The 27,122-nt window shown below is 43.3% G+C and overlaps 1 protein-coding gene across 1 annotated transcript; it reads left to right on the plus strand.

Annotated features, from left to right (window-relative positions):
• LOC139656900 (caveolae-associated protein 1-like) lies at positions 1-26,705 on the plus strand. Its single transcript, XM_071534540.1, has 2 exons — positions 1-870; positions 23,528-26,705. The coding sequence occupies exons 1-2, from the start codon at positions 340-342 to the stop codon at positions 24,425-24,427; spliced, it is 1,431 nt and encodes a 476-aa protein (XP_071390641.1). The 5' UTR covers positions 1-339; the 3' UTR covers positions 24,428-26,705.
• The last annotated feature ends 417 nt before the right edge of the window (positions 26,706-27,122 follow it).

Consider the following 27,122-nt stretch of genomic DNA (forward strand, 5'->3'; position numbering starts at 1 on the left):
GCCGCTGGCTGGAGCTTGACTGGAGGGTTTCTCTGCCTGGTGTGGCATTCACATCCCAGCGCTCATGTGGTAACATCCAGCACCGCTCGGCTACCCCTGCACACTGGCCTGAATCCAGGGATTAGAAGGAGAGAGGGCAGAGAGAGCGAGGGAGAGGGAAAGAGATAGAGAGAAGGAGTGTATGCATGCCTGAAAGAGATAAGCGGAGGGGAGAAACAGCACAGAGGACCAGAGAGCAGAACAGACCCAGTGAGGGAGCAGCAGGTGAGAAAGGGAAGAAATCGAGAAAGCAGAAGCAGCGGTGAAGAAGGTTGACTGGTTTTCAAAGCGCCCCCTGACATGGCAGCCATGGAAGCACTGGAGACCTCGAGCGCCCACCTGGAGCCGCACAGCCTCACCGAGATCTCGGACGACGAGGTCAACCTCCCGGCGTCGGACGACGAGGACGACGCCGGCGCCGCCAGGAGGGAGCAATCCGCCCTGGGCGCGGAGGGCGAGGCCGCCGACAACAACCAGGACGAGGCGGCCAAGCTGGACCCGCAGGTGAACGGGGTGATGGTGCTGTCGCTGCTGGACAAGATCATCGGGGCGGTGGACCAGATCCAGCAGACCCAGAACGGGCTGGAGGCCAGGCAGCAGGAGATGGAGCGCTCGGTGACGACCATCCAGGGCGAGCTGACCAAGCTGGCCAAGAGCCACAGCACCACGTCCAACAGCGTCAACAAGATGATGGAGAAGGTGCGCAAGGTGAGCGTCAACGTCAAGACGGTGCGCGCCAACCTGGAGAAGCAGGGCGGCCAGATCAAGAAGCTGGAGAACAACGAGGCCGAGCTGCTCAAGAGGCGCAACTTTAAAGTCATGATCTACCAGGTGAGAGAGAGAGAGAGAGAGAGCGCTTGTGCGTACGTAAGTGTGTGTGGTTTGTCTGTGTGAGGTACGAAGTTGCGTGTGTGTACATGACACCTGATTGGCATGGGGATGGGTGTGGCACGCTTGTGATCCAAGGGGAAAAAAAAAACACTTGGGTTCCTGAAAGTGAATGAAAGCCCTCTCGCTGCCACATCACTTTCCAAAATTGTGGGTAAAAATGATTCAATGGTGGGTTTAAAGCACCGCTGATGGTTTGCCACAGATGTTACTCAATTTGAGGAGGTGCAAAGGCTCAGGCAGAGGATTTTAGGGAGTGGTAAAGGCTTAAGTCGAAGCACTGCTGGCAAATGCCCAAGCGACAGGCTGTGCTATCTGTCATCATCGCCCCATGCAACATCACAAAACATTTTCAGATGATATTTAAGAGAAAAAAAAGTTCCTTCTACCTTTTCTCCCTAGCTCTTTTTTCTCTGCCTAGTATTTCTTTATCATACATGATCATCCCAGGTACACAGGAATATTCATTACATCTATGGTCTGGGCGCTGTGGCTTTGATCCTTACAGACCTAATGTGAAAATAGTGTGTGAGGTAGAGAAGTGCGCTTTAACAATTGAATTCTTACATGTTGAATGCTGAGCCAAACATCAACTACAATACAACTAAAAAAGGAGGAGGCACATGCAGAAATGGGGAAAATGACTGGATACACCACGAAAAATGTACGCATTCCGGCAAGAAATGGACGCCGTACGGAGGGCTTTTCTTGCCAAAATGCATCGTGTTTCAGTCATTTTTTTCACCAATTTTGGAAGTGCTACCTCACTCTTTCCTGAGTAGTCGTATCGGACCTTATATGAAATGTTATTTCAATGAAAATAACATCAAGCTCCAAGCAACACTGTCTTTTTAAATGAGAAGATTCTATGATCCATGGATGTTTCCAAGTTTCCAAGTCTTGGAAATCCAGGTAAATGCATCTAATACACAGGCACAATGATTCAGTATCTACTGTCTATCCAGTGATCATGGGTGTGGGTCTGATTGTTATGGCCCAAGATGTTGTTCCACACTATGGGTCATATGAGCCCCAACCGCCCCGCCCCGCCCCGCCCCAATATACTGTACATTGGTTTGATACTTTATGTCCACTACAGGTGGCTTCCAGCTACTTTCCCTTCCCTAGCACACCACGTCTAAGCCTTAAGCATACAAGCCTTCACATGGCTGCCCAAGTCATACGGAATCCGTTCGGAAAGTCATTTCACTCTTTCCCTTTTTTTTAAACAAAGATGGAAAATACCACAAGCACACTCAAGGTCCTGTTTAAGGCGGAGGAGTGGTAGGAGAGAGGAAGAAGGGAGAGAGGGAGAGGAGAGCTTTGAATGGCAGATGTTTCATTGGAAAAGACAGTGTGTAAGTTTCTTTTTTTTCTTTTTTTTTTTTCTTCAGGGGAGTTGAGGGGAGCCCCGTTTCTTTTTTTAGCCCTGCGAGGCTGCAGTGTGATGTGTAATAGCTTGCAGCTTTTTGCACAGTGGCGCGAGAACATTCAGAGTTTCCACCCTTGACTCAGACATCGTGGCTCGGACAGTCCTCGCTCTCTCTGTCTTTCTCTCTCTCTCTCTCTCTCTCTCTCTCTCTCTCTCTCTCTCTCTCTCTCTCTTTCTCTGTCTCTGGGTCTCTCATTCTCTATCCGAGAGTTGGGCAGATGTCAAATGAGAGTGGCGTCTTAGGCAACTCTGGCTCTCTGGCTATAAATGATTGTGCATTACTGTTAATCTAGCACACACACACATACACACAGAAATATGTGGTGAGTGTACAAAATACCAGTACACACACCCGCGATACACCTGGCTTTCTCCTCCTGGCATCACATCACCACATTTTCTATATAATGATCTGCAGATGACTCTTCAGAGCAGGGCAGAGCTCTCAATTAGAAAAGACTCTTCTCCATCATCACATTTGAGGGAATCTGATGATTGTATTATTTCGCAATCCGAAAGGGTCATAAATCTATATTTTAATGAGCAACTGATAAAACCGAGGAGCTGAGGGCTGCAAGTTTCCAATACAGTGTATGTAAAATAGGACAAGCTGAAAAACAAAACGGGTTGAGATTTTGCTGGCGTTAGCCAACAGCTTGGGCCCTGTGGCAAGAGAAACTCCCCCTGAAATGCCTATCTCTAGCTCTCTCACTAACTCAAAACACTGGCTTTGTTTATGGTTGCCAGCTATGACATAACGTCAGATTCATCTTCATTAAAAAGGCAAACCACAATGTGTTTTTCTGTTTTCGATTTTTCTGTGTACTCCTCTTTTGCCCTTCAAGGGCAGATTCTTTCAAAATCAGCACTAGACGGCGAAAGACTCCACCAACACCCCCTCGTGAACTCTAGCACTGTTTTTTTGGCTACTTAGGAGTGTGTGTCAACACATAAATACTTGCCCTTTGTGAGGACTCATTAGTATGGTCGGCTTTCCTCCATGTCCAAACACCTCATTGCCACTCATCAAGAAGCCTTAATAAGGCTCCTGTGGTAAATGGACTTTGGTTAGAGTCCTGTAACAAAGGAAAACAGCTTTGATTCCTGTAACAGCCATGTGTCGGTCAACACCAGTGTGCTTGAGCAAGACACTGAGCCCCTACCAGCACATTGTAACAAGGCCTGGATGAAAGTGTCAGCTAAATAATTTTGGCACAATTAAGTCAGAAAGGATGAGGGCTTGATCACATCTAATTTTGCCAAATTTATTTGAAAAAGGATATGATGTCATGATGATGTCATGTGTGATCGGGAGAGCATTTCAAAAGAGAGATGCTAATAGCTAACTACCTACCACTTGACACTGAGCATAGCATCGGTAGCTAAGCTAGCTGGTAGATACTAGGATGCTAGTTAGCTTCACTACGGGTAACGTAAAAACATCTAATCATTATGCATGTAAGTGCAAGCTAGTCCTGCCTCATGACTGACTGAAAACCACGCTGAATCTCTTCTTTGCTTATTTCTGTACTCTGCTGGAGGACTGATGTATAAAATTGGATGATGTGACACTTCCACGATTAGAGACTCCTCCATGTTGGGTTTTCTTTCAGAGGTCAACATGCCCAAAGTAGCATTGCTATTGGACAGGTCAGAGTTCGCTACTCTTGAACTCTGCGCAAACGCGAAGGGACTAAATTGCTTCACAACTTGACATTATGTTTTTTTAATTACCCTTTGTGTGGTTTTCAGTGGAAGTGAAAGCGAAGCTAATTTTCACGGACTCTGGTACATAGTCTGACCGCACCTTAAAAGTTCCCCCAATAGAATTACATTCTGTCGTGTCCCCCTCCCCAACATCCAGCAAGGTGCTTGGTTTCATGGTGACTGGTCAGAGCGTTTCCTTCCATAGCTGCCTTCTTTACCGGTCCCAGCCAGTCAATGGTGCCTTATGCCTCAACGGGACCAAAGGCATCCCAAGGACACTCAAGGCATTACATAACATTTTGGGCACTTAACAGTCGCTGTCATCCAGAACAACTTATAACAGTAGAATAAGCAGAAATTCTTACATCATCAGCATAAGTGGAAATAATCTATAAGAAGAAATGCAAGAGTCAAAGCCACAGTGCCGTGGCAATAGATCTAGAGTAATAAATATTCCTGTGTCCTTAGAATAGTGATGTATGATAAAGCAATAAGAGCTGTGAAGAAAAGGTAGATGGGAGGAGGAAGTTACGGAGTGGGAGGATGTGATTCAGAAGGATGTGAATTGTTCTTGAAGGATATGGAGATTTTCTTCTTCCTTACACCAGCGGCATAACTTGCTAGACCAGTGTTTCTCAAAGTGGGGGTCCGGGACCACTCAAGGGTCCTTGAGGGGGCTCTCCAGCAAAACTAGGACTGGTTTAATCTCACAGTAATTTAATTCACTAGGAATTATATGGAAGCGTAATGCATTCACTTGAGAAAAAAAAATTGCCCTGTTTTTCTGAATTAACGAGATAATTATCTCAGAAAAACAGAGCAGAATTTTATTTAATTTTTTTTAAATGCTCTGTTTTTCTGAATTAACGAGATAATTATCAGAATTCTGAGAAAAGTTTTCATGGAAAAAAATAATTCTGCTGTTTTTCTGAGATAATTATCTTGTTAATTCAGAAAAACAGAACAGAATTTTTTTTTCCATGAAAACAGGGCAATTTTTTTTCTCTCAAGTGAATGCATTACGCTTCCGTAGAATTACCCCAGTTAGAGTAGTAGAAAAATGACTATTGCAATTCTAGGGTTCACTCTCACTGCTATTATCTTAGCGTAGTCAAAATTAGAATTCAATACTCCTTCCCATGTAGGAGTCCCTGGGTAATAATTTTATCCACTGAGGGTTCATGACCTAATGTGTGTCTATTTGGGGTCTGTGACATGAAAATGAGAACCACCGCATTTGACCCATGCAGCCTAGCAACAGATATTAACATGGCAGTGTTTCTGCTTCTAGCCATTTTTCCAATGCGCTTCTCAAACTTCAAATCCCTTTTGATTTGACAGCGTATCAAAGGCGGCCCGTGTGAGGTAGGGCAGGCAAGGTTTCGACTCAGACACTCCTAATTTGAACTCGGGAGGAGTCTAACAGAGATTCGTGCCCTGGGGAAAAGCCCTGCCCCGACCCTCCGCTGATAGTAAAAACACACTGTAACTCACTGGTGTTTACTGTTAAAAAGGGGGTAGCTCGCACAGGGAGAGGACACAGCTTGAGCGCTTTGTAGTGAAGCACGGGGGTGTTTTATCTTCGCTTTATTAGTGGCTGTCGACCCGCCAGTCACCGCTCCACTCCCTATAGGGCCCCCTCTACAAGTGTGGTCCTGACTAGATTTAGACTGATATACGGCTTTGCAGATACTGATCTTTTATTAAAAACTGGATATCAGCCAGCGTCATCCATGACTGACTTGATACAGACAGTTTGATTGATTACATATTTAGTGTATAATTGATCAATGCTACACGTTCTCAACGTGGGGTCCGGGGACCACCAGGGGTCCTTGAGGGGGCTCCAGGGGGTCCCCAGCAAATTGATGAATTGTTAAACTTCAGCATTATTTCATTTACAAGAAGTTAATACAATTAGAGAATGTAGAAGAATGACTGTTTTGATCATAGTTTCTCTGTTATCTACCTACAATACAGATAGTCATGGAATTCTGGACAAAATCATATCTGACAATAAAAATAGATCAGATTTGGGTCCGAGAGAAGAAATCTAAACAAGTGGGGGTCCATGACTCAAATGTGGACTAAATTAGGGGTTCTTGATATGAAAAAGGTTGAGAATCACTGGTCTAAAGGAAGGCTTTAATGCAACATTTCGATAAAAAATACAATAAGTATTTTATTCTTATTGGTTTCAATTGAGAGTTTTAGTGTCCCGTGGTCTGTTTCAGAGGATTTTCCACCCTGAGAAGAATAAAGTTCTTGGGGAAAAACCGAACCCTTGTCGTCTGGGAGGATTTTTTTTGGGCCTGAAAATGGTCAAATTTAACGATATTTGATATTGGCATAAATATCGGTAGCGTTCATTCCAAAACATATTGGTATCGGCCTTCAAAAACCCATGTTGGTCGAATCCAAAACAACCAGGCTTCCTTTCTGTGAGAGAGAGGGAGGGTAGTGTATCACGGATGCTAACAATATGCTGAAAAAGCCACTGGTATGCTAAACTACAATGTGGTAGGGGTGAAAGAGGAACCTAATCTGTGGAAACTCTGTCAGCACATCAGTGAAAGTGACTGTCTCCCTGTTAGCACAAGCAGCTGTCCTCCTCTGGGAGTGTGTGTGTGAGTGTGTGTGTGTGTGTGTGTCTGGGTGTGTGTTTGCGGGTGCAGTTGAAGCCCAAATGTCCAGTAAGCCTTACTCCCTTAGATCTGTGATCAGTTTCTTGACAGCTGAGTCCATATGCTGCTATGCTGCAGCCAGAGAATAGGGTCAACTGTGTGTGTGTGTGTGTGTGTGTGCGTGTGCGTGTGTGTAAGAGACAGAGAGAGCACAAGGCAGAGTGAAAGGAGTGAGGTTTGAGGTTAGGGAAATTCTTTAGACATGGTTAAATAAGAAACACTTAATCTAAAAATTCAAAATTCCTGCAGAGTAGAATTCTTCTTGGTATGATTTGGGAGTCTAACCTGTGTCATTGCAGTTGAATGCAAATGTTTACGCCCATCTACCACCCCAACCTCCATAGCCTTTTCCACTGCCTCATTAATTATTTAATAGTTTATAAAGATGACTATTAAATCATGTATAAATTAATACCTTAGTTAACATGAACACCATTAGTAAATGATTACGACACATTAGTTAACTGTTAATTAAGGGTTAGTTAATGCATATTAAGCATTAACTAAGCCTTAATTAATGTACCCTTATTGTAAAGTGTTACCAACATTTCTCAGAGGTTGCTATGACAGCTATCTGAAAAATGCAATCTAGCCAAGTTATCAAGGTTAGCTAATGCTGACCAAGTTCAAACTAGCCATACTATAGTATAGCTATCTAGATAAGCTAGTTAGCTAGCCTGCTGACCTGAAGATCATTAATGCCATGGTCCTAAATGAAAAAAAGACGTTATTGCATTCATATTTTTTTTAGATTTTGACCAGTTTACTCTTTGCCATGCAAGTTCATTCAACTTGCGCTCTGAGAAACTGCTTCTTTGGCTCCGGCCATTGAGGTTTAACTCAACCAATAAGATTATTTCTGGCTCTGACTTACTAACATTTCACTTCACTAACATTTCACTAACATTTAATTCACTAGAAGAATGTAAGAATGACTATTCTGATCAAAAGTTTGCCTCTCTCCACTGTTATCTCTCCACCTACAGTAGAGAAAGTTATGTAATTCTGAACCGGATCACACTGAACAACGAAAACCCTCTCAGCTGTGGGATCTGTGGGGGGAAACAAATCAAACGGGAGTCTGTGGCCTAATGTAGGCTTATATGTATTTGTTCATTGTTGACATGTCAGAAAGAAAGCGAAAGAATGAATTGATCATTATGAGGAGAGTGCATGGGGTACTGTGTGGGAGAGAAAGAGCGAAAGCAAGGGAGCTCTCCATCCACTTTGCACAGGGAGTGGATGGGTGTGTTGTGATGAAGAGCAGGGACCATATTTAGACAGCTGATTCATAGCACAGGCATCCCTCGCTCTCCACTCTAACCTCCTCCTTCTCCTCCTCCACTGGATCCAGTCGAAGCCCAGTTCCTCCCTCTATACTCCCCGACTCCTCCACCCACCAGGCCAATTCATTCCTCATCCTCCCCACTCCGCTCCACCCTTCCCTACCACCCTCCGTCACAACTCCCTGAGTACTCTACCACTCCTTCTTTCCCCCTCTCTCTCCACTTCCCTTTCATTTAATGATTTTTCTTTTTTTTTGTTGGGCTATTTTAAAGGCGAGCAGATTTGATTTATTGAGTTCATCGGGTCGTCTCAGTGAGTTCGAGATGTTTTAGAAGAGCAACCTGAGAATAAAAAAGCATTCATCGGTCAAACAGAAATAGATTTAAAAATGCAATCGCAAACATCATAGAAAATGTGAGATAGCATTGCTTTAAAATCATCAGTAGGTGCAAGCAATTCTCAATTTCAAGTTCCAAGTTCAGAATTTAACTAACCAGGAGTAGAAACATGAGGTAAACTTCAACCATATAGATAAATATAATATATAAAACAAAGAAGATCCAGTCTGCAAAGCCTTTAACCTTTTGCCAACCATTAAGCTACCTACTATCCTCCAAAAGTGTCATCATTTGCTTTTAAGTGTTTTGTAAGAGTGCTTTTCTCAAATGAGTGGAACTCTTATTTTGTAACAGTACTCTTCATATGTTTCAGTCATTTGGATATTTCCTTGGTTTGAGCAAGACCCAAGCCTGAGGGATTTCAGTTTGCAAGTTTCTACAGTATTCCTCAATCTCTTATGGATCTAGGGAAATGACACTTATTGCACTCATACTGTAGCAAGTCGCTCTGGATTGCTAAAGCCGATCAAGCATCAGCTAAATGCCTAAAATGTAAACGTAAAGGTACATCTTTTTTTTCCTTTAATACCACGGTTTTCATCCAACCCCCTGCTTTCCTTCCCCTGCGTTCTCCTCCACCTTCCACTTCTCCTGACCTCCAAAAGAATCAGGATCTTGGACCCTGGAAAGAACAATCTGTCAGAGCGGATTTTGCTCATCCTTCTCTTCTGTGCCTGCTTTCCACCGCTGCCACAAAAAACACCTGTTGCCCCCATCCACTCGCGCCCTATATTTCAAATAACAGCATCTTGACAGTCGACTGTCAGAGTTCCATCTCGTTTTATCGCGATCGCAGCCCCATCCAAATGAGTCACAAACGAGGGAATGCGCCGTTCCGCACATTATGCCTCCAAAAGATTCAAACCAGATCGGCAATAGTATGACATAAATTACAAATTTCGCCAACGGCCTGGGAACGATCAGGGCCCCGTACTGCTTTGCATGTAAATTCATCAAGAGCAAACCCATTCTTCTCACACAGGTCTATCCAGATCCATATATGGAAATGTGAGCAAGAAATGTTCCTGTTCTCCCAGCTCGGTTTACAAGCCAGACTGTGTGTAACATTGTTTCGGCAGGGAGAATGACTTTTTGGTGGGGCGTTTTTTGGGCTTCGGCACAGTAGGTAGGGGGTGGCGGGTACGTCAAGCCCTCATGTCAAGACATCATAGGCTTGAGGGGGGGACTTGTCGACAAAATGGAGAGGAAAGGAAAGAGAGAGACAGAGAGTTAGGGAGAGGATAAGAGACAGAGAGGGAGGTAACAAAGGGGATATGGAGAGAGAGAGAGAGAGAGAGAAGGGGGGAGCGATCTAAAAATAGCGACTATCGCATACTTGTTTGATTGTGAGAAGGAAAGGGCCTTTAGGAGATTGGGTTCCTGTTTGGTTTGCAGGTCCCAGGCCGGGCTTGGTCCACTGCTGCTGACATTCAGCCCACAACATCACTTTAGTTTTTACTTTATGACAGTTGGACACTTGTCATGAGTCAAAAAAACCCCCCAACTTTTCTACCTTTTCACCCCGGATCTGATGTCTTTACCTGGCACTTCTGTGATGCTTCTGTGCATGATGGACCTGTCTTGCTCAGCTAGAATACTTCAGTATTCTTGTGCGTCCTTTCAAGGAGTTGGGAAATGTACTCATCGGCCCATATACTGTACCAAGAAGGCATTCCCCCTTATCTTGACTGCAAGTTTGCCCTCGGTTCCTTTTGTTATGCTAGGCTTTTCTAACCGTGAGTAACTGCGGGCTATCAGATGTCAACATCCGTCTTCTTGTATCCATAAAACCTTGCGCTTTGGGGACGTTTCCTGTGGTTTGGTTTGGATTCCTTTCTCACCGCTATTAAACCGCACCTCTTGGAAGAGGACAGCGACTCTGGAATTTCAGGCGGCTCGGTGCGATAATTTGGTGCCAGCGGAGTTCGAATCTCATTGTTCTCACCTGGCCAAACGAAGCGAACTAAAGAAGTAAACACTCCGGAGTTCAAATAAACCGCTTGAAGTCTATGAGGCAAAGCTGTTCAAAAACCACTTCTGTCCTTCAAACTCCAAGGCCCTAATGGAAGCAAGCATAGAGATAACATAATACATTTACTGTATATCTCTATTGTATGAACTGAAGGATCTTGTATGAAGATCCTGAGCTTGTTTTTTTATATTGTGTTGTGGATTCCCTGTGAACACCGGGGCTTTCCTTTTCTCAATAATTATCCATATAACAAAGGCCCAGTTCATTACTTCCATATCCATGAGATGTTTACATAGTAGGTTGTCATGGAGCTGGCTGTTCAAAAATAGTTTCATATCTTTCGTGAAAGGCATGACAAATCTGCAGTAATGCTGTCCACTTGACATCAATAGAGAAATTATCTTTGAGATCCTCGTCTTACCCAAAATCATTCTTTCACTGACCAGAGGTTTTTCCACATGAGTCAGACTTTGATGACTCATGGACTCATGGCAACGAAAACATTAGTTTGTTTCATCATATGATCCGCTTCATCATATGATTCCAGATCGGAATCCTCTCACGGTATGGCTAATGACATTATTAGCCCCGAACAGAGAGCCCTTTATGAAAAGTCACGTAAGCGCGTAGATTTATGATGACATGAATGTCAAGGTCACTTTGTCAGAGTTTATAGTCTAGTTTTGACCTCGACACTTCCGAAGGTTTATGGGATGTTTAGCGACTGCAAGAGCCCTACTTAGTGGGTGAGAATTTAGCCTCATTGCTCTAATGGGCATGTTCAATTGGATTTTGCTTTGAAACAATGCAGATTAGATGTCATGCAACCAAGGACAAGCTAATATCACTTCAAAACGCCACCAAAGATACACATCTAATTGAAACTGATTGAAATAATACATTGAGATTCTACAGCTGTGCAAGGCTGCATAGCCTTTAACATAAACCTGCACTGGCCTAACATTTGACTACGCACATCGGTGTCCTTCCATACTTAGAGGCTTAAAGAAAGGAGGAGGACACGTTGTACAGAGGAAGACAGCAGCAAACGCCAGAGGAAGAAGCCACTTCTTCTTGCAGCCCCATAAATCTCTCCATAAACACCAACCTCCTCCATTGTTATTGGAAAGAGTAACAAGGGGTGGCCATGGGAACAGCCACCGTCATCCCTCGCCGTCCAAGTCACTGTTAGCCAAGCGTGGGGAACTGTACATAGACCCAGAGAGGGCCAGAGACAAGGGAGACGGGGCTGCCAAGCATTGGCTACTCGTCCCATAATAATCAGATCCCTTTTTGGCAGAACTCAGTTGAACTCTGCGATTAGGGCTTGAGGAAAGTGGAAGTGAGAAAAAGTAAAAGGCTGCTTGACTTGAAATGCTCTGGAAATATATATGTGAGATATATGAGTTCTGAGTGGGAGGGTCTGTTTTGCGTATTTGTGGAAAGGTAAAAGTCTCGGATATGGGACGGGAATGGAACATTCATAGCATCCATATGGATGTCATCACACAGGGGGGAATTATTAATGATAGGGTTCTGTGTTTACTCATTACTAAGGATTGTGTGTGTTTGTGTGTTCTGGTGTGTGTGTGTCTCCATATGCACGTGTGTGTTTGTACATGAAAGTACGCGATCAGAATACCCCCGGACAAAAGTATGTTGGAAAAACAACCTCTCAGTGATCGCTGACAATGGCAAGCTGTGTCTTGCAGTGACAGTTGAAGGGTGTGCGTGTGAAAACGGCACAGAGCTGCCTAACACACACATGTCTGCAGCCGTGGCAACTCTTTAAGAAATCCTTATTTGTGCCAGATTCATGTATGCATCCTTACAATGCTGCTGTGTCTGAAAAGGCAAGAGGTGACGCTAACAATGATGTGAACTTTAACCATCGGCTATAAAGCAAACCCTCTTTTCACTGCATGTTTAGACAAGGGGACGTGTTATGCTGCCTTTAAGTGCTTTCGGAAATATTGTAGTTATGAGTTGGCCACACGTGAATAACCCAACAAAGAAGCAAATATGTCTGGGAAAGAGGGAATCTTCTGAGATACCTGAATTGCAGAGATGTGACGTTTAGGGAGTGGAGAGCATGGAAGTCAACTATGGATGTGATGAAAGTGATGTAATATACTTCTATAGTATATATTCTTGTTTACATATTATTATTTTATGTAAACAGTTAGTATTGTTGCATGTTTCTGTTTTCACTTTTTAATGGTCACACATACAACAACCTCTGGCTAATAAATTTATTAAAACATGCTTGGTGTGTATTTTCTAACAGCCATCGAGGAATCTCGTACAGAGTCCATTTTGTTATCATTTCCAACTAAAAGGACTTGAATGCATGACAAACTATGACTTCCAACCTCAAAAAATCTGAGCTTAGGCAACAGTTTGAGCATCTCCTATAAATTTCCATCTGGGAACACTTCTTCCAAGGAACTTTTTCAGATGATAAGACGACCTGGCAAGTGCTTTAGCTACTGTTGTGTGTGTGTGGGCGTGACCCATGGGTGATAGGGGACCTCTGTGATTTGAGATGTAACACCTGAATTAAAAGATTACCCATTACATTCTTTGGAGCAGTGGTTCTAAACGTGAGGCCCGGGGACCACCAGGAGTCCTTGAGAGGGTTGCAGGGGGTCCCCAGCAAATTGATGAATTGTTAAACTTCACCATTATTTCATTTACAAGAAGTTAACACAATTAGAGAATGTAGAAGAATGACTACTTTGATCACAGTTTCTCTGATATCTCTCTACCTACAATACAGATAGTCATGGGATTCTGGATAAAATCATATCTAACAATAAAAATATTCTCAAGCTTAAATTTCAAAATGTCAAGGCGTCATTTTAAAGCAAAGGGGATGCAGAGGCGATTGCAAAAAGGGAATATCAGTCTTTCTATCGTTTATAACTAACTATAATAAGAATTCACTTTCAAAATCCATCTGACTCCTTACTAGTGGCTGTTTGCAATGTTGATGCAATGTTGATATTCTACTGATTGTAAAAAAAAAAAAGAAAAAAAAAAGGAAAGGAACAAAGAAAGAAAGGAGGGAAAGAATGAAGAATAGCAGGAAGGGGGAGAGAGAAAATGAAGGGAAAGAAGGAAGGATGGGGAAAAGAAAGGAAAGAAGGAAGCAATGAAGGAAGGAAGAAAGAGAGAATGAAAGGAATAAAGGAAGGATGGAAGAGGAAAAAAGAATGGAAGGAAGAAAGACAGGAAGGAAGGAAGAAAGAAAAAGAGACAAAAGCAGGAAGTAAGTAAAGAAAGGAGGAATGAAGCGATTCAGGTAAAGAAAGAAAGAAAGAAAGAAAGAAAGAAAGAAAGAAAGAAAGCAAACCCAGGTCGCTGCTGTGCTCCATTGCTTCTCCGTGCAACAACAGGCCTGGTGACTCATCCCTCTCTCTCCCCCCTCAGGGACCTGTGGCATGCCATCACTTTATATAGCAAACTCTCTCTCTCTCTCTCTCTCTCTCTCTCGCTCTCCCTCTCCCTCTCCCTCTCTCTCCCTCTGGGTCCCATGTCCCTGATTAAAGGGGAGGCGAGGCCGAGTGGAAAACGGGAGGAGAGTAGGGAGCTCTCTCCCCAGAGTTTTATGCTGTGTGTGTGACCATCACACTCTTTCCCATGGCACTCACATGAGAACTGTGCTCGCACGCACGCACACACACACACACACACACACACACACCGCACATCTATCACCCAAAGGAGCCTGGGATCTTGGGTGGGCACTAGGGTTAGACTGATATATTAAAAATGTAAAAAAAATAAAATATGATTGAGGTTTCTACTTTGTTTACTCAGCAGCTTCATGGGTGGCAGTCTGTAAAACCTGCCTTAAAGGTGCTATGTGTATCATTTTACACATCAATATATCATTGTCAAATTAATTTTCATACATTGGTATAATTACCGTAAAACAAACAAGACCATGGTGGAGCCAATTGGTAGCCTCTATCTCATATCAGTGCTATTGTTAGTGCTAGTGTTTCTCAAAATTAAGACTACATTTCCCATAAACCCTGTTGTCTTTGGCTTTGCTGAAGACGATCAACATGTTGGAAGTGATTTTTCACTATTTCCACCAACTCTGAAAGCTTTAGCTCCGTTTGCTCTGGAAGAACAGCGCCCTCTTCCTGTTTTGTGCCGTAAAGCAATCCAGCAGATTTTCCCGCCAAATCCGACCAGGTGGAGAAACGATGTAAAATGCAGAGTAGAGGCTGGTAGAGGCTGCCAATCTTCTCTGCGATGGTCTTGTTTGTTTACTGTAATTATACTAATATCTCAAAATGAATGTGGTAATGATTTATTGGTCATAATTTCAAATGCTACACATCCTTTCAGAGCTCCTAATTCGCCTAAAGGAATTTCAGTGGAGAGTTTTAGTGTCCCATGATGGTCTAAATGCTTTTCCACCCTGACAAGAATAGAAATCTGGGGGAAACACTGAATACTTGTAATTTTGGGGGATTTGTTTTTACGTGAATATGGTCACATTTAAAGAAATTTAGGGTACATCAGCACAAAATATACATACTATCAGCAGCTTCGTTAGGAAAATGTATATCTGTTGAACCCTAATAGGTTTCCCTAAGCTCTTCAAAATGCATAACTTCATTTGTGGGTAACACTTTACAGTAAGGGTCACTAAGTTAAGGGTTAGTTAATGCTTAATAAGCATTAACTAACCCTTAATTAACAGTTAACTAATGTGTCTGGTAATCATTTACTAATGGTGTTCATGTTAGCTAAGGTATTAATTTATACATTACTTAATAGTCATCTTTATAAACTATTAAATAATGTATAAATTAATACCTTAGTTAACATGGACACCATTAGTAAATTAGACATTAGTTAACTGTTAATTAAGGGTTAGTTAATGCTTACTAAGCATTAACTAACCCTTATTAAGTATTAACTAACCCTTAACTTAGAGACCCTTATTGTAAAGTGTTACCCATTTGTGTTTTTGCAGTGAAATGGTAGTTTGAAAGACAGATTAAAGACAGATAAAGGATCAATCACAAACCTGACCCCAGTTCAGATCCCAGGACAGAGCTTCCAAAATAGCACGGTCGAGCGTAATTAATTCTTCGAAGTGGAATATTTCCATTTGGAGGCCAAGGAAACTTTCTTTCATCTAAAATTAGCAGTCTTTAGGAGACGTTTGATTTGAATTTTTTTTTGTATTTGTGTGTGCTTTGTGGAGCTGGGGGGTGGGGTGGAGCTTGTGTACGACGGGTTATGAAGACTTTCAAATGAGGGAATGAAAGGATTTATACATGGAATTCTACCCCCGAGTGTTTCACATGGGACACTGTATCCTGGAATATAAGATAAAAAAAAACCCATCTAGTGTATACTTTACTTCTAAGCCTTGGTCGGACATTAAAATCCGTCCGAAATAGATCGAAATTTCCAAGCAGCGTTTAAGGAGTGTGTGCTAAAAAGGAACTTTGGATGAAACACTGAAATACTCTTTTCTAAATATATGTTTGTACATCCAGTAAAGAGAGTGCTGACTTTGTCCTCATTTGCACTTTTAACTGCCCTCACTGGTGCTTGACATCAGCAGTTATATCATGAGGATTCCCTGTTTTCCTGGTATTTACTGGAAAATCCCCTCGTTGCGTGTGAGGCGGTGTGTGTGTGTGTGTGTGTGTGTGTGTGTGTGTGTGTGATGGCGTGCGTACACACACATGCGTACTGTACATAGACGAGGCTTTTCCACAGCTACAGCGGTAGGGGAGTTCTTGGTTGTGGTTTGGGTTTAAACAGGAAAACAGAAACAGAGAGGGGTGTGTTAGAGCGGGATTCCTCTCTCTCTCTCTCTCTCTCTCTCTCTCTCTCACCCTCTCTCTCTCTCTCTCTGTACACATGGCTGATGAGTGGTTGCAGTGTGGGCTGAGGGCGGAAAGCTTCCATGGTGCGGTTCTTGTCCTCCGCATGCACACACACACATACACACACACATATACATACACATACACACACACGTATACATACACGATCATACAAGCACACATTTGGGGACTCACACATACAGTCTGACAGAAAGACAGGCAGTCATATGCACACACACACACACATATACACACACACCTTCATTCAAGTACACTAACACATTCATACACACACACACACGTCCACATGTCTGCGTAAACACACATGTTCATGTAAGTAAATATACATGCACTCATATACACACAAACATTCATGTAAGTATGCACTTTCACACACACAAACACAAGTTCATACAAGGACACACACACACACACACAGGCAGAAAGACAAGTCAACAGTCATCCATACACACACACACACACACACACACATACACCCCTCCAGCCTGCTCTCTGACACATGGTTGTTTTTCAGTGAAACAGCTTTTTCCTCTCATCTGGAAACATTAAAGCTCCAGTCAGACAGACTGCTGTTGCCGTGGAAACGACAGTGAAACTGATGGGTTTTAAGGCGAGGCACCACAGGTGAAAATGATCGCTTTGGCTGGATCAGACAATTTGGAGATACTATGTTTTGCTTCCATGACTACAGTAGTTTCATAAAATATACAAAACAATAATCAAAAACGAACCATAAATGGATAATATATATGTTGTTATACCAGTGGCATCAAGTACACCAGCAGGCGTATTAGCCCCGCCCACCTACTCCTCCTCAGTTGGTCAAGTTCCTGCCCCAACACTTGTCACTCATCTTGACGAGCTGTCTCCCTTCAAACAGCATCTAAACTGAGGCTGAAGTAACCAGTATGGGTTTGCTTTTGAACGTTTAGCTTCGCTGTACTTTCTTTTCCGACTACCTTTGTTGTTGTTGCTATGTCTTACCCTGTTCTGTGGTTGCTAGGCTCACCTTGACTTGCTCACCACTGGCCACGCCCACAACAAATGGTATACACCCCGAAACATCCGTAGCATCACTTAAAAGACCATTTAAGGCAAGGGGATTTAGGCATGAAGGCACAGACTGATAATGTAGAATAATTCCTATTCATTTACTGCTATTTTAATGTGAAAAAGTTGCATATATATATTTCCTCTAATAGCGGCCGTTAGTCAATTAAAAGCCGGGTCTCCGATAATGGCCGGGGCCGCGGTCGACACGAACAAATAAAGGCCGGCCCCAAATACAGGCTGGGGAAAAAAAACAAAGGAAAAAACAACGGTGGATACCGGTAAACACCTGGTGCCTGTTATATAATGTAACTGTAGTTTGTAGTAACATAGAAGTGCCACAAGATGGCAGTATGCCACAAGACAGCTCGGCCGGCGGAAGTCTCCGGAGCGTGCCATCGTCGATTACCGTAATTATCGGTAATGCATCGCAGTAACAAAAAAACGGCTACCTAACGAACCCCAACAGAAGCAGATCAGAAAATAAGGAGGCTTCGTACTAAAATATGAGCAAATATATGCCTGCTTCCGATAAAGGCCTGGTACCCTCTGCAGTTGAGGTAAATAAAGGCCCGGGCCAATATTAGAGGAAATACAGTATTACAGCTTTAATCACGACTTTGAAACAGCCAATAGGAACCTGCCTTAAGACCTTAGGCAGCTCATTTGTGAACAGGTCACCAATGTAAAGACACTATAATTTGGGGGTTCTACTGTGCAGCACAGTACAGCAGAATGGACGGTGGGTGAGGAGACAGTCACCATGCAAACTCATCATGAAAGAGAAACGCTGCTTTGTGCTGACAACACACGGCATCAGCCAGCTGATCTCAGCAAATGACACACCCACACACACACACACACACACACACACACACACACACACACAAACATACACAACAACAGTACAATGACTGGTGGTGGATGACTCGGCTTGATCTGATAACACACATCCTCAATTAATTTGCAGAAACACACTTAAAGTCCTAATCTGTACTTCTACTATGGCACCCCCTGTTGAAATACTGTTACCCCACTACTGGCTTTGTTTATGTTCATTTTTATTTTATTCTTGGCGTATATTTTCACTCTAAAATTGCATGTATTTTAATGATTGATGGTTTTACATGCTATGCCTCCCTAACAATATGCTTGTGACCATACAGCGATTATGTAACCCAACCCAAGTCCAACGGAGCGAATGAGTGTATTATTACTAGTATTATTAAGAGTGTACTATTAGTGTGTTATTATGGAGAGTGAAATAGTGCGTGTATTCATGGGTTTCTGCACACACACACACACACACTCATAGTGGGTGGTATGGCTGTTAGAGGGAGAGAGGGAGAGTAAAAGCACTGTAAACACCTTTCAGACGAATGACTTTTCCACCAGCCATGAGTCACTGCAGCGATCTCTCCATTACCGAAAGACGGGAGAAAGAAAGAGGGGAAGAAAGAAAGAAGGAATGAAGGAGGTAAACAGAGGACAAGAAAGTAGAAACATAGATGTGGATATGGATAGATAGATAGATGATAGATAGATAGATAGATAGATAGATAGATAGATAGATAGATAGATAGATAGATAAAGTTACATACTAGGGAGTTTCACAGTGGTTATGTTGCTAGGGACAACAGAACAGTATGTGTGTGTGTGTGTGTGTGTGTGTGTGTGTGTGCTGCAGCAGTATATTAGTGGTGGGAGAGTGGAACGCAGCAGTGGTCAGAGAAATCCGGTGCGCTGTGGACGTGCACACACACACCCAAAACACACACATACACACACACGCACGCACACACACACACACACACACACACACAAATCAACACGAAGGCATAACAAGAGATAAAGAGCAAAGAGTGCAGCCCCATTTTGTGATGAGACACAAATCATGAGGTGACTACTCCCATTGCTCCGGGACAGATTGACTCTCTCTCTCTCTCTCTCTCTCTCTCTCTCTCTCTCTCACACACTCACACACACACACACACACACTCACAGTGTTTTGCAACGACTCCTCTCCGACAGTCATTTTGTAATTTACGGTTTAAGTGCAAATCAAATATGGAAATAGTCTCCTTGTGCGTGTTTTGCAACAACTGAGGCAAAATGTAGTTTCACTCCAGTGCCTAGACAACCAAATACACACACACACACACACTCTCTCACACACTCACACACACAACCATTACATACCTCGTTCCTCTATTTTCCATGGCTCTGAGTGTACCTTCCTGTCTTTGGTGCAGCAGCCCCATGGAGAACAATGTCCCATTAAATTAGGAGGGTCAGGAAGTCAACACGCCAAGGTGAATGCCTGCACTTCCCGATACACACTTTTCCATGTACTTTAGACACACGTATACACACACACACACACCATTCCCTCCAGTACCCATGCTTAGAAGAAGTAGAAGCCCTCTTATGTAAGCACATTACCCGGTGACATTCCGTCTTTTGAATTGACACATCGGGGTTTCCCAGGCAGACGCAGGCTCCTCGACATGTGTGTGAATCAAAAAGAGCCCAAACAATTAAATAATTCAGCTGCTCTTAGAGAAGAATAGACAAGGCTTTAATGGTGAAACCCAACACATTTCAGCTGTAGCCTCTGTCAGGTATCACCTGGTGAAGGAGACGCCACAAGGTTTCAACCCCTTAAGGACACTGAATCTCATCTTAGAATCCATCTTGGATCCCTCTCTTGGCCCAAGATGAGATGATTTAAAGACGTATTAAGTAATCTCTGACCTCTATAGGACCAGTGGGAATTGCAATAACATCGGCAGACCTTATCGCCTCCTGCACATGTCCTGCACAGCCCCCTCGGCCCTACTGTCCCCTTGATTTATGGGCCTGTAATTGACAGAAACAATAAAGTCACATTTTCACCATAGACAGGAATAAGCTAACTAATTAGAGCAGGGATCTAACAGAAACAGGAGTAATGATACTACCTTGATCTTTCATTTTAAAGGTCTTTGCCTAGATGGAATGCAAGGAATTAGTTGGAAATATTTCCTTTAGATGTTTTAATGTGTTATAATGCTCTTGACTGTAAGCTTGCTATGTCCTTACCGTAATGGGTTGAAACCTTATAGTATAGGAAAGAGGAACCTAGGGTCTGGCTAAAGACCAAGCGGAAGACCAAGGAGATCCTTAAGGGTTTCAAAGTTCCTTCAAGAACCTCCTTAGATATATGAGGAGTCCTTGAGGACCCCCAAAGGAATGGGGCTCCTGCAGGAACCACGTGGTATTACGTACGGTGACTCTAAGAACCCATTCAACAGTGAGGGTTCTTCTACCAACACAAATGGACATTAGGTTCCTGGAGAGACCAAAAAAGAGGACAAAAGGTTCTTTGAGCAAACTTCGGTTCTTGGAGGAACCCAATTGGAACAAGTGACAGCAGTTTTGGTAAAGGTACGGTGGCCTAGTGGTTAGAAACGCAGTGCTGTGACCTTGATAGTCTTAAAGTAGGTTTGATTCCCTGTGATCCCGGATGTCCACCATGCTGTGTCCCTGAGCAAATACTGAATCCCTACCAGATCCAAGTGCACCACTCAGTACGGAGGAAGTCAATGGACAGTTACAAATATCTAAAAAAGGTCACAGGATATTATAACTATAAATAGAACTCTAATATTGTTGCACTTCTGACAAGCTGTGAGGCCATGAACACGGCTTGGATCACACATTGCTTAAGCGATCTACAACACCCACAGCATTGTCCTTCAGATCGAAACAAGATGTAATGAATTTACAGTGCGGCAGGTATTTTCCAGCACCCCCTCCTGTCCACGCAGCTGTCCAGGAAAAACCAAGATCCCTGGTCCAAGGTCAAGTTTACCCCTGATACTGCAATACAATACCTTCATAAAACCACCATCACACCGCAACAGAACACAATAGACCCCTCTCCACAGCGGTCATTCCTCCGCCCTCCAGACAGCACTTTGATGCTATCATCTTCCTCCCCGGGCAGATGGTTTTCCAAGACTCTGAAGCATCATCCCACTTGTGCTATTACTCGATTCATACGACAGCCGAAAGGTATCCCCCCCCCTGTCCTCCCCCTTCCCTGAGGTCTTTTGTTCGGACTTTGGTGTGTTCCTGTTTTGCAAAAGACCGTACGAGGGGGAGGGGGTCAGGGGGTAGAGGGAGAGGGAAAGACAATACATAGAAATACTGGCCCTCGTACAGACCTACAGGAGCCCAATCGGACATGGCTTTTGCTGTGATGGAAAGAGGAAGACAGACCCCCCCTCCCCTCCCTCCCTCCGTTCTCCTTCCCTCCCTCCCTCCTTCCCATCTTTCCATTAACAAGCCGGTGCATTGTATGTACGAGGTGAGGGGAACACATGGGAAAAAAAGGGAGAGAGAAAGGGCTTCCTCGGCTGGAATGCGAGAGGAGAAGGGAGAGACGAAGGCAGGCGGGCGAGAAGAAGGGAAGGGCCAGAGGAGTGGACGGCGAAAGAGGGAGAGAAGAGCGTGATGTAGCGGTGCTGTGCAGGAATGCTCTGTCAGGGCGGGTCGGGGTCAGCAGAGAAGGCTGGACTCACCACCGTTAGATCTTTTGCCTCTCTCTTCCCTTTGGTATCCTTTGATATGAATGCAGTCACAGAACTCCAAATTTGGAAATACATTTGGAAATAAGTTTGGACTAAATTTGGACCTTCATGATTTTACCAGCCATGGTTGATAGGAAATTTGTCTATAGACATAGTACACTATTGAATAGTCATGTGCACACATACTTTCAATGTTTGGGGTTTTCTGGGTTGCTTTCTAGCACAAACTATTAGAGAAAATTATTGGAATGGAGACTCAACATGTCATCTGTCTTCTTCAGTGGTTGTTCATGTCTGTACAACCGGGTGATTCAGGGTTTCTGGGTGAAGAGAGAATGAGTGAGAGTTAGAGCATGTGTCAGCCTGTAGAGAGATACATAGCAAGGCTACAGAATCAGAACTCATCCTCGATCCTGACGGGAAAGGCCTGGAGCTCTCTCCGTTCCTCTACATCCAGTCAGAGTGTCTGTGTGTATGCGCATATGTGAACTGTAGCTGTGTTTGTGTCATGTGTGTCTTATCTATGGGAGCAGAGTGTGCATACCTGTGCGCTCCAACTGTAACTGTATGACAACTCAACTCTGAGATCCAAAGCGTCTCTTTGCTGCCAGCTCTAACAACAGAAATCCCCCTTCCTTTTCCCATTTCCATATTTCCATTGCACTATCTCCGAGATCATTACATTTTCCACTGTCGTGTCTCCCTCCGGCATGTTATAAATGAGTAAACCCCGGAGTCTTGTAACAGATTCCACTTGGCCTCGTGGCCATCAGCGCACACCTCTGTTTAGACTGGCCCCTAATGCCTCTATTGTGTAGGAACCCCTGATGATGGTGAGTCATGTTCCTCACCTCATTTGGCCTGTGTGTGCATGATTTTTTAAATGCGAACGAGTACATGCACATGCCAAGGAAAACAAACACACATACACATTTCACTGAATAGTGAGGGCATTCCATTCCCTAACCCCTAACCCTAATCTAATCCCTCAACACTACATGCCTAACCTTAACCTTAACCCTTACCCTAACCTAATCCTAATTCTAATTTTAACCCTAAACCCAGTTAAGGACTAGCAAAATGTCCTCACTTTGGAAGATTTACCTCATAGTTCAATTGGGTATTTGGTCCTCAGAAGGACAGAAGTGCGAGAAAACAAACACACAGCAGTGTAGTTTTACCAGTAACCAATTATCAGTTCTCAAATTTCCAGGAGATCTTATGATACGTTTATTAATGACACCTCAGCCAAATTCTAAAAACAGGATTAAAGATGCTCAGATCAAGCATACATCAACTTTACAAGGTCCATCAACTTTAACAACACAAAAACCTGCACTAGTTTTGGGAGTTGCTGCGTAGATCTCAAGAAAACCTAGTCAGCTTGTGAACATGCTCATTTAACAACATCAGCTTACTCTGGAAGCCTTTCCTCCATGACGTTCCAGTTACTTCTACCTTTTATACTAAGCATTATTTTATCTCTTCCCATCTGTGAATTCTTAAATTGAGTGGTGTTCTCTTCTAACCTCATTGCCTCCTGAAGTTCAAGATACTTCTACCCATCGCACTAAACATGCTTTAACGTTCTTTATTTCCTCTTCTCCACAGGATGAAGTGAAGGTTCCCTCCAGACTCAGCCTCTCCAAGTCCATGAAGGTTCCCGAGGCTGTGGGGGGAAGCAGAGGAGGCAGCCTGCTGGAGCTGAAGGAAGCCGCGGAAGAGGCTGGAGAGGAGGGAGAAGGAGACAAGGCGGACAGACCCCACGTGGACCTCTCCTCTGACGAGGAGGAGGTGGAGATCGAGGAGACCATCGAGGAATCTCGCGCCGAGCGCATCGAGCGCATCAAGCGCAGCAGCCTGCAGCGCGTACAAAACCTGAAGACGGTCTTCTCCAAGGAGAAGATGGACAAGACCAAGGCAAAGACCAAGGAGAACCTGGAGAGGACCAAGCAAAAGACCAAGGACAACCTGGAGAAGACGAAGCAGAAGACGAGAGAGAACCTGGAAAAGACCAAGCAGAAGACCAAGGAGAACTTGGAGAGGACCAAGCAGAAGACCAGGGAAAACCTGGAGAAGACGCGCCACAACATCGAGAAGAAGATGGGCAAGCTGGGCACGCGCATGACCGTCAACCCCGAGCGCAAGCAGAAGATGCAGACGTCCCGCGACAAGGTGAAGAAGGCCTTCACGCCCGACCACACCGTTTACGCCCGGTCCACGAACGCCGTGTACAAGGTGCCCCCCTTCACCTTCCACGTCAAGAAAGTCCGCGAGGGCGCCGTGGAGGTGGTCCAGGGCACCGAGATGGTGGAGGTGTCCCAGGACGCTGATCCCTTCAGCGGGGTGGACGCCGAGGTCGAGGAGGGCGCCGTGGAGGTGGAGATGGAGATGATGAACGGCGGCGGGGAGGAGGAGGAGGAGTTGGAGGACGAGGAGGAAGAGGAGCACAGCCATGACGCCCTGCTGGAGAACGACGAGGATAGAGATAGAGATAGAGACAGCGACTAGACAAAGAAAAAGAGAAGCAAGGTGGAAAGGAGGGGGGGGTAACGAATTAGCCAAGACCACCATGAAATCCGTAGCACCAACCCTCAGGTAATTTTGTAAAACTGAATGAATTTGGGAGGTTGAGAAAAATACAGACAACCTTGTTTTAGCTTTACTTGACTGAAGTCCTTTCAGATTTACAAAAAATACCTCATGGGTTGGTTTCACAGTCAGTGTCAGTTTGTCTTTGGGTGCTATAGGTGACCATGAAAAGAGAAAGAGAGGAAGAAAACGACAAGATGAAACAGACAACAACTTGGGATGTTGTTGGGGGCGAGAGGGGGGGTAATGGATAGGTGGGCAACAACAGAACTGACATGAACAAATGATCACTAGTAGGGGATACGGCCATTCCCCTTGTAATAAAGGAACTGTATAATTTGCTTTCATCATTTCCTTTACCGTATTTCTTTTTTTTTTTTTAATTCAAAATGCTAATCACTCACAAGGTGTGTGAATGGGAATGTGGAAATTACTTATCTCCTGTCCATTTGTATTTCAGCAACACTCATATTATTGAACATAAAGCAAAATGATCCCGTGAACTGTGTCTGGGATGCAGCTTTCCCAACAACCACATTATATTCCTAAACACATCAAGTAGATATTCATGCTCATATCCAGAAGCTTCCTTGTGTTATGAAAATATTACATATCACACACGTGAATATTCTTTCCACCCCCTTTTTGTTCAACTGTTTAGATCACTAATACTGAAGTGTTATCTATTTCCTTACTCTTCATAATTTTCATTATATAGAAGCACAGTGAATCAGTTGTAATGTTTATGTATTGATGAGCTCACACTCAGTATTTGTGTATGATTGTGTTTGTGATCACACGTTATATTAGGCCTATGTCATCTCCTTTTGGCCATTGAGAGAATGTGATATCTTTTTTCAATACACCTTGTGTCATGCAATATCGTCTCGCAACATTTTCTTCCAATGTTTTCAAGGAATAACCTGTATCCATGGAAATGTTTTGCAACAGCATACTCAAATGAAGGTCTACAGAAAAAAAAAGAATTGCTACACAAATAGCCTATTCTTATGTTTAGGCCCACTAGATGTCACTGCTATCATGTGACATTTTAGATTTCTTGGGGGTTTTCCTATAAAACACTTTTCTGTGTTATTTGAAGATAAGATAAGGAGCAATCCTTTTATCAAGTCCCATAAACCTCCGTTAGAACCAGTTTTGATTGTTGTCAACGTTGTGTATTCTCTGTACCTGCCTGTACACATGGTTTGGCTTCTATAGTCTATGTGTATTACAACCAACTTCACTCTTTTTCCTATACACTTGTTAGGGTAGTAAGTTCGTCATCCTTCCTTTGGTCTGATACTGACCCCTAGTGTCCATTCATCTCAATATACTTTTATCAGTTCCAATATAAAGGCGCATTTCACCAGATCCTAAATGAACATTTCATCAAAACCACAACTCTTTAGATAACTTTAATACGTTTTCATTATTGTCCATATTCATTTGTTTGCAACAAGATCTATAAATGTGTTTTATACCTATTCACCATCACAGGTGATATTCTATGAGTGCCTAACAAGAATACATTCACAAATTACTACTTTCATTCCTCAATGTTCTGCTCTGAATGTATTTTGCAACATAGTCAAGCTGAATTTGTCAATCCAAAGTAACGGAAAATACACTTTTCCATAACCGTTGCCAAAGTTTACCAAAATGCCTGAGTATTTGTGATGTCAAGTTTCTTTTTTCCAGCTCAGACAGTATCACAGTTTCATTTTTATTATTTTTTTTTGTATATAATGTGAATCACTGCCATTGCAGACTATAACGCATCATGCTTTTATTTACCAGAGAGCCTCTTGCCTTCTGCTGGTTGCAAAACGTCTTTGATCAGAACAACTTTCCTGGGCCAACCAGGTTTTGAAACCCACATTATGACACTGGCACAGTTTCATATCAACAGAGGCCAAGTGATGGCTTTTTCCAAAACCACCCCCAAAAGAAGTTGTGGTGTAACTGTTGGTGTTTCAGTGCTAAAACATGAAGTGGCTTACTGATGCCATGTTGCTGTGTCTGTCAGTCAGCAGCAACAACATGCAGCAGTGCTGAGGCCTGTCAGTGAAAAACATAATGTAGTTCAGACCTAATTGTTTTCTTGCTTTTGTTTCATGTTGGTAACTGATTTCTGTACAATGTCTCATTGCTTAACCACTAATGTGTTAATTAATAAAAGCTATTTGGTTCACAATTTGGGTGTTTTTCTTGAAAGCAAAAAAGTGAAGGATGGCACAAAAAAAAACCATGTCTGGGTCAAAAGACGTGTGGCCAAATTAAATTTGGTTTTGAAAAATGAAATTTAGCCAGGCCATTTTTTTTATATTTTACAATTTTTTTACGCATGTCAAAGAAAGTATTGTCATTGCACTTAGCAAATAATTTTTGGAGGGCCAAAAAATCTCAGTTTTTTCAATTTAACTCAAATTAAAATTTCTGTGCAATGATGAACATCAAAGGTTGACACACTGAATATGATGGAGGGGTTTCGGACAGGAGTTAACACACACACACACACACACACACACACACACACACACACACACACACACACCCACACACACACACAGAGCATATCTGTGTTTTTGACAGCTGGTTGCAGGTTGGGGGT

Source organism: Centroberyx affinis, unplaced genomic scaffold, assembly GCF_046629955.1.
Source record: "Centroberyx affinis isolate AG114_WGS23_722 - 3 ecotype Tasmania unplaced genomic scaffold, CSIRO-AGI_Caff_v1 ptg002573l_1, whole genome shotgun sequence".
In the NCBI taxonomy this organism is placed as follows: domain Eukaryota; kingdom Metazoa; phylum Chordata; class Actinopteri; order Beryciformes; family Berycidae; genus Centroberyx; species Centroberyx affinis.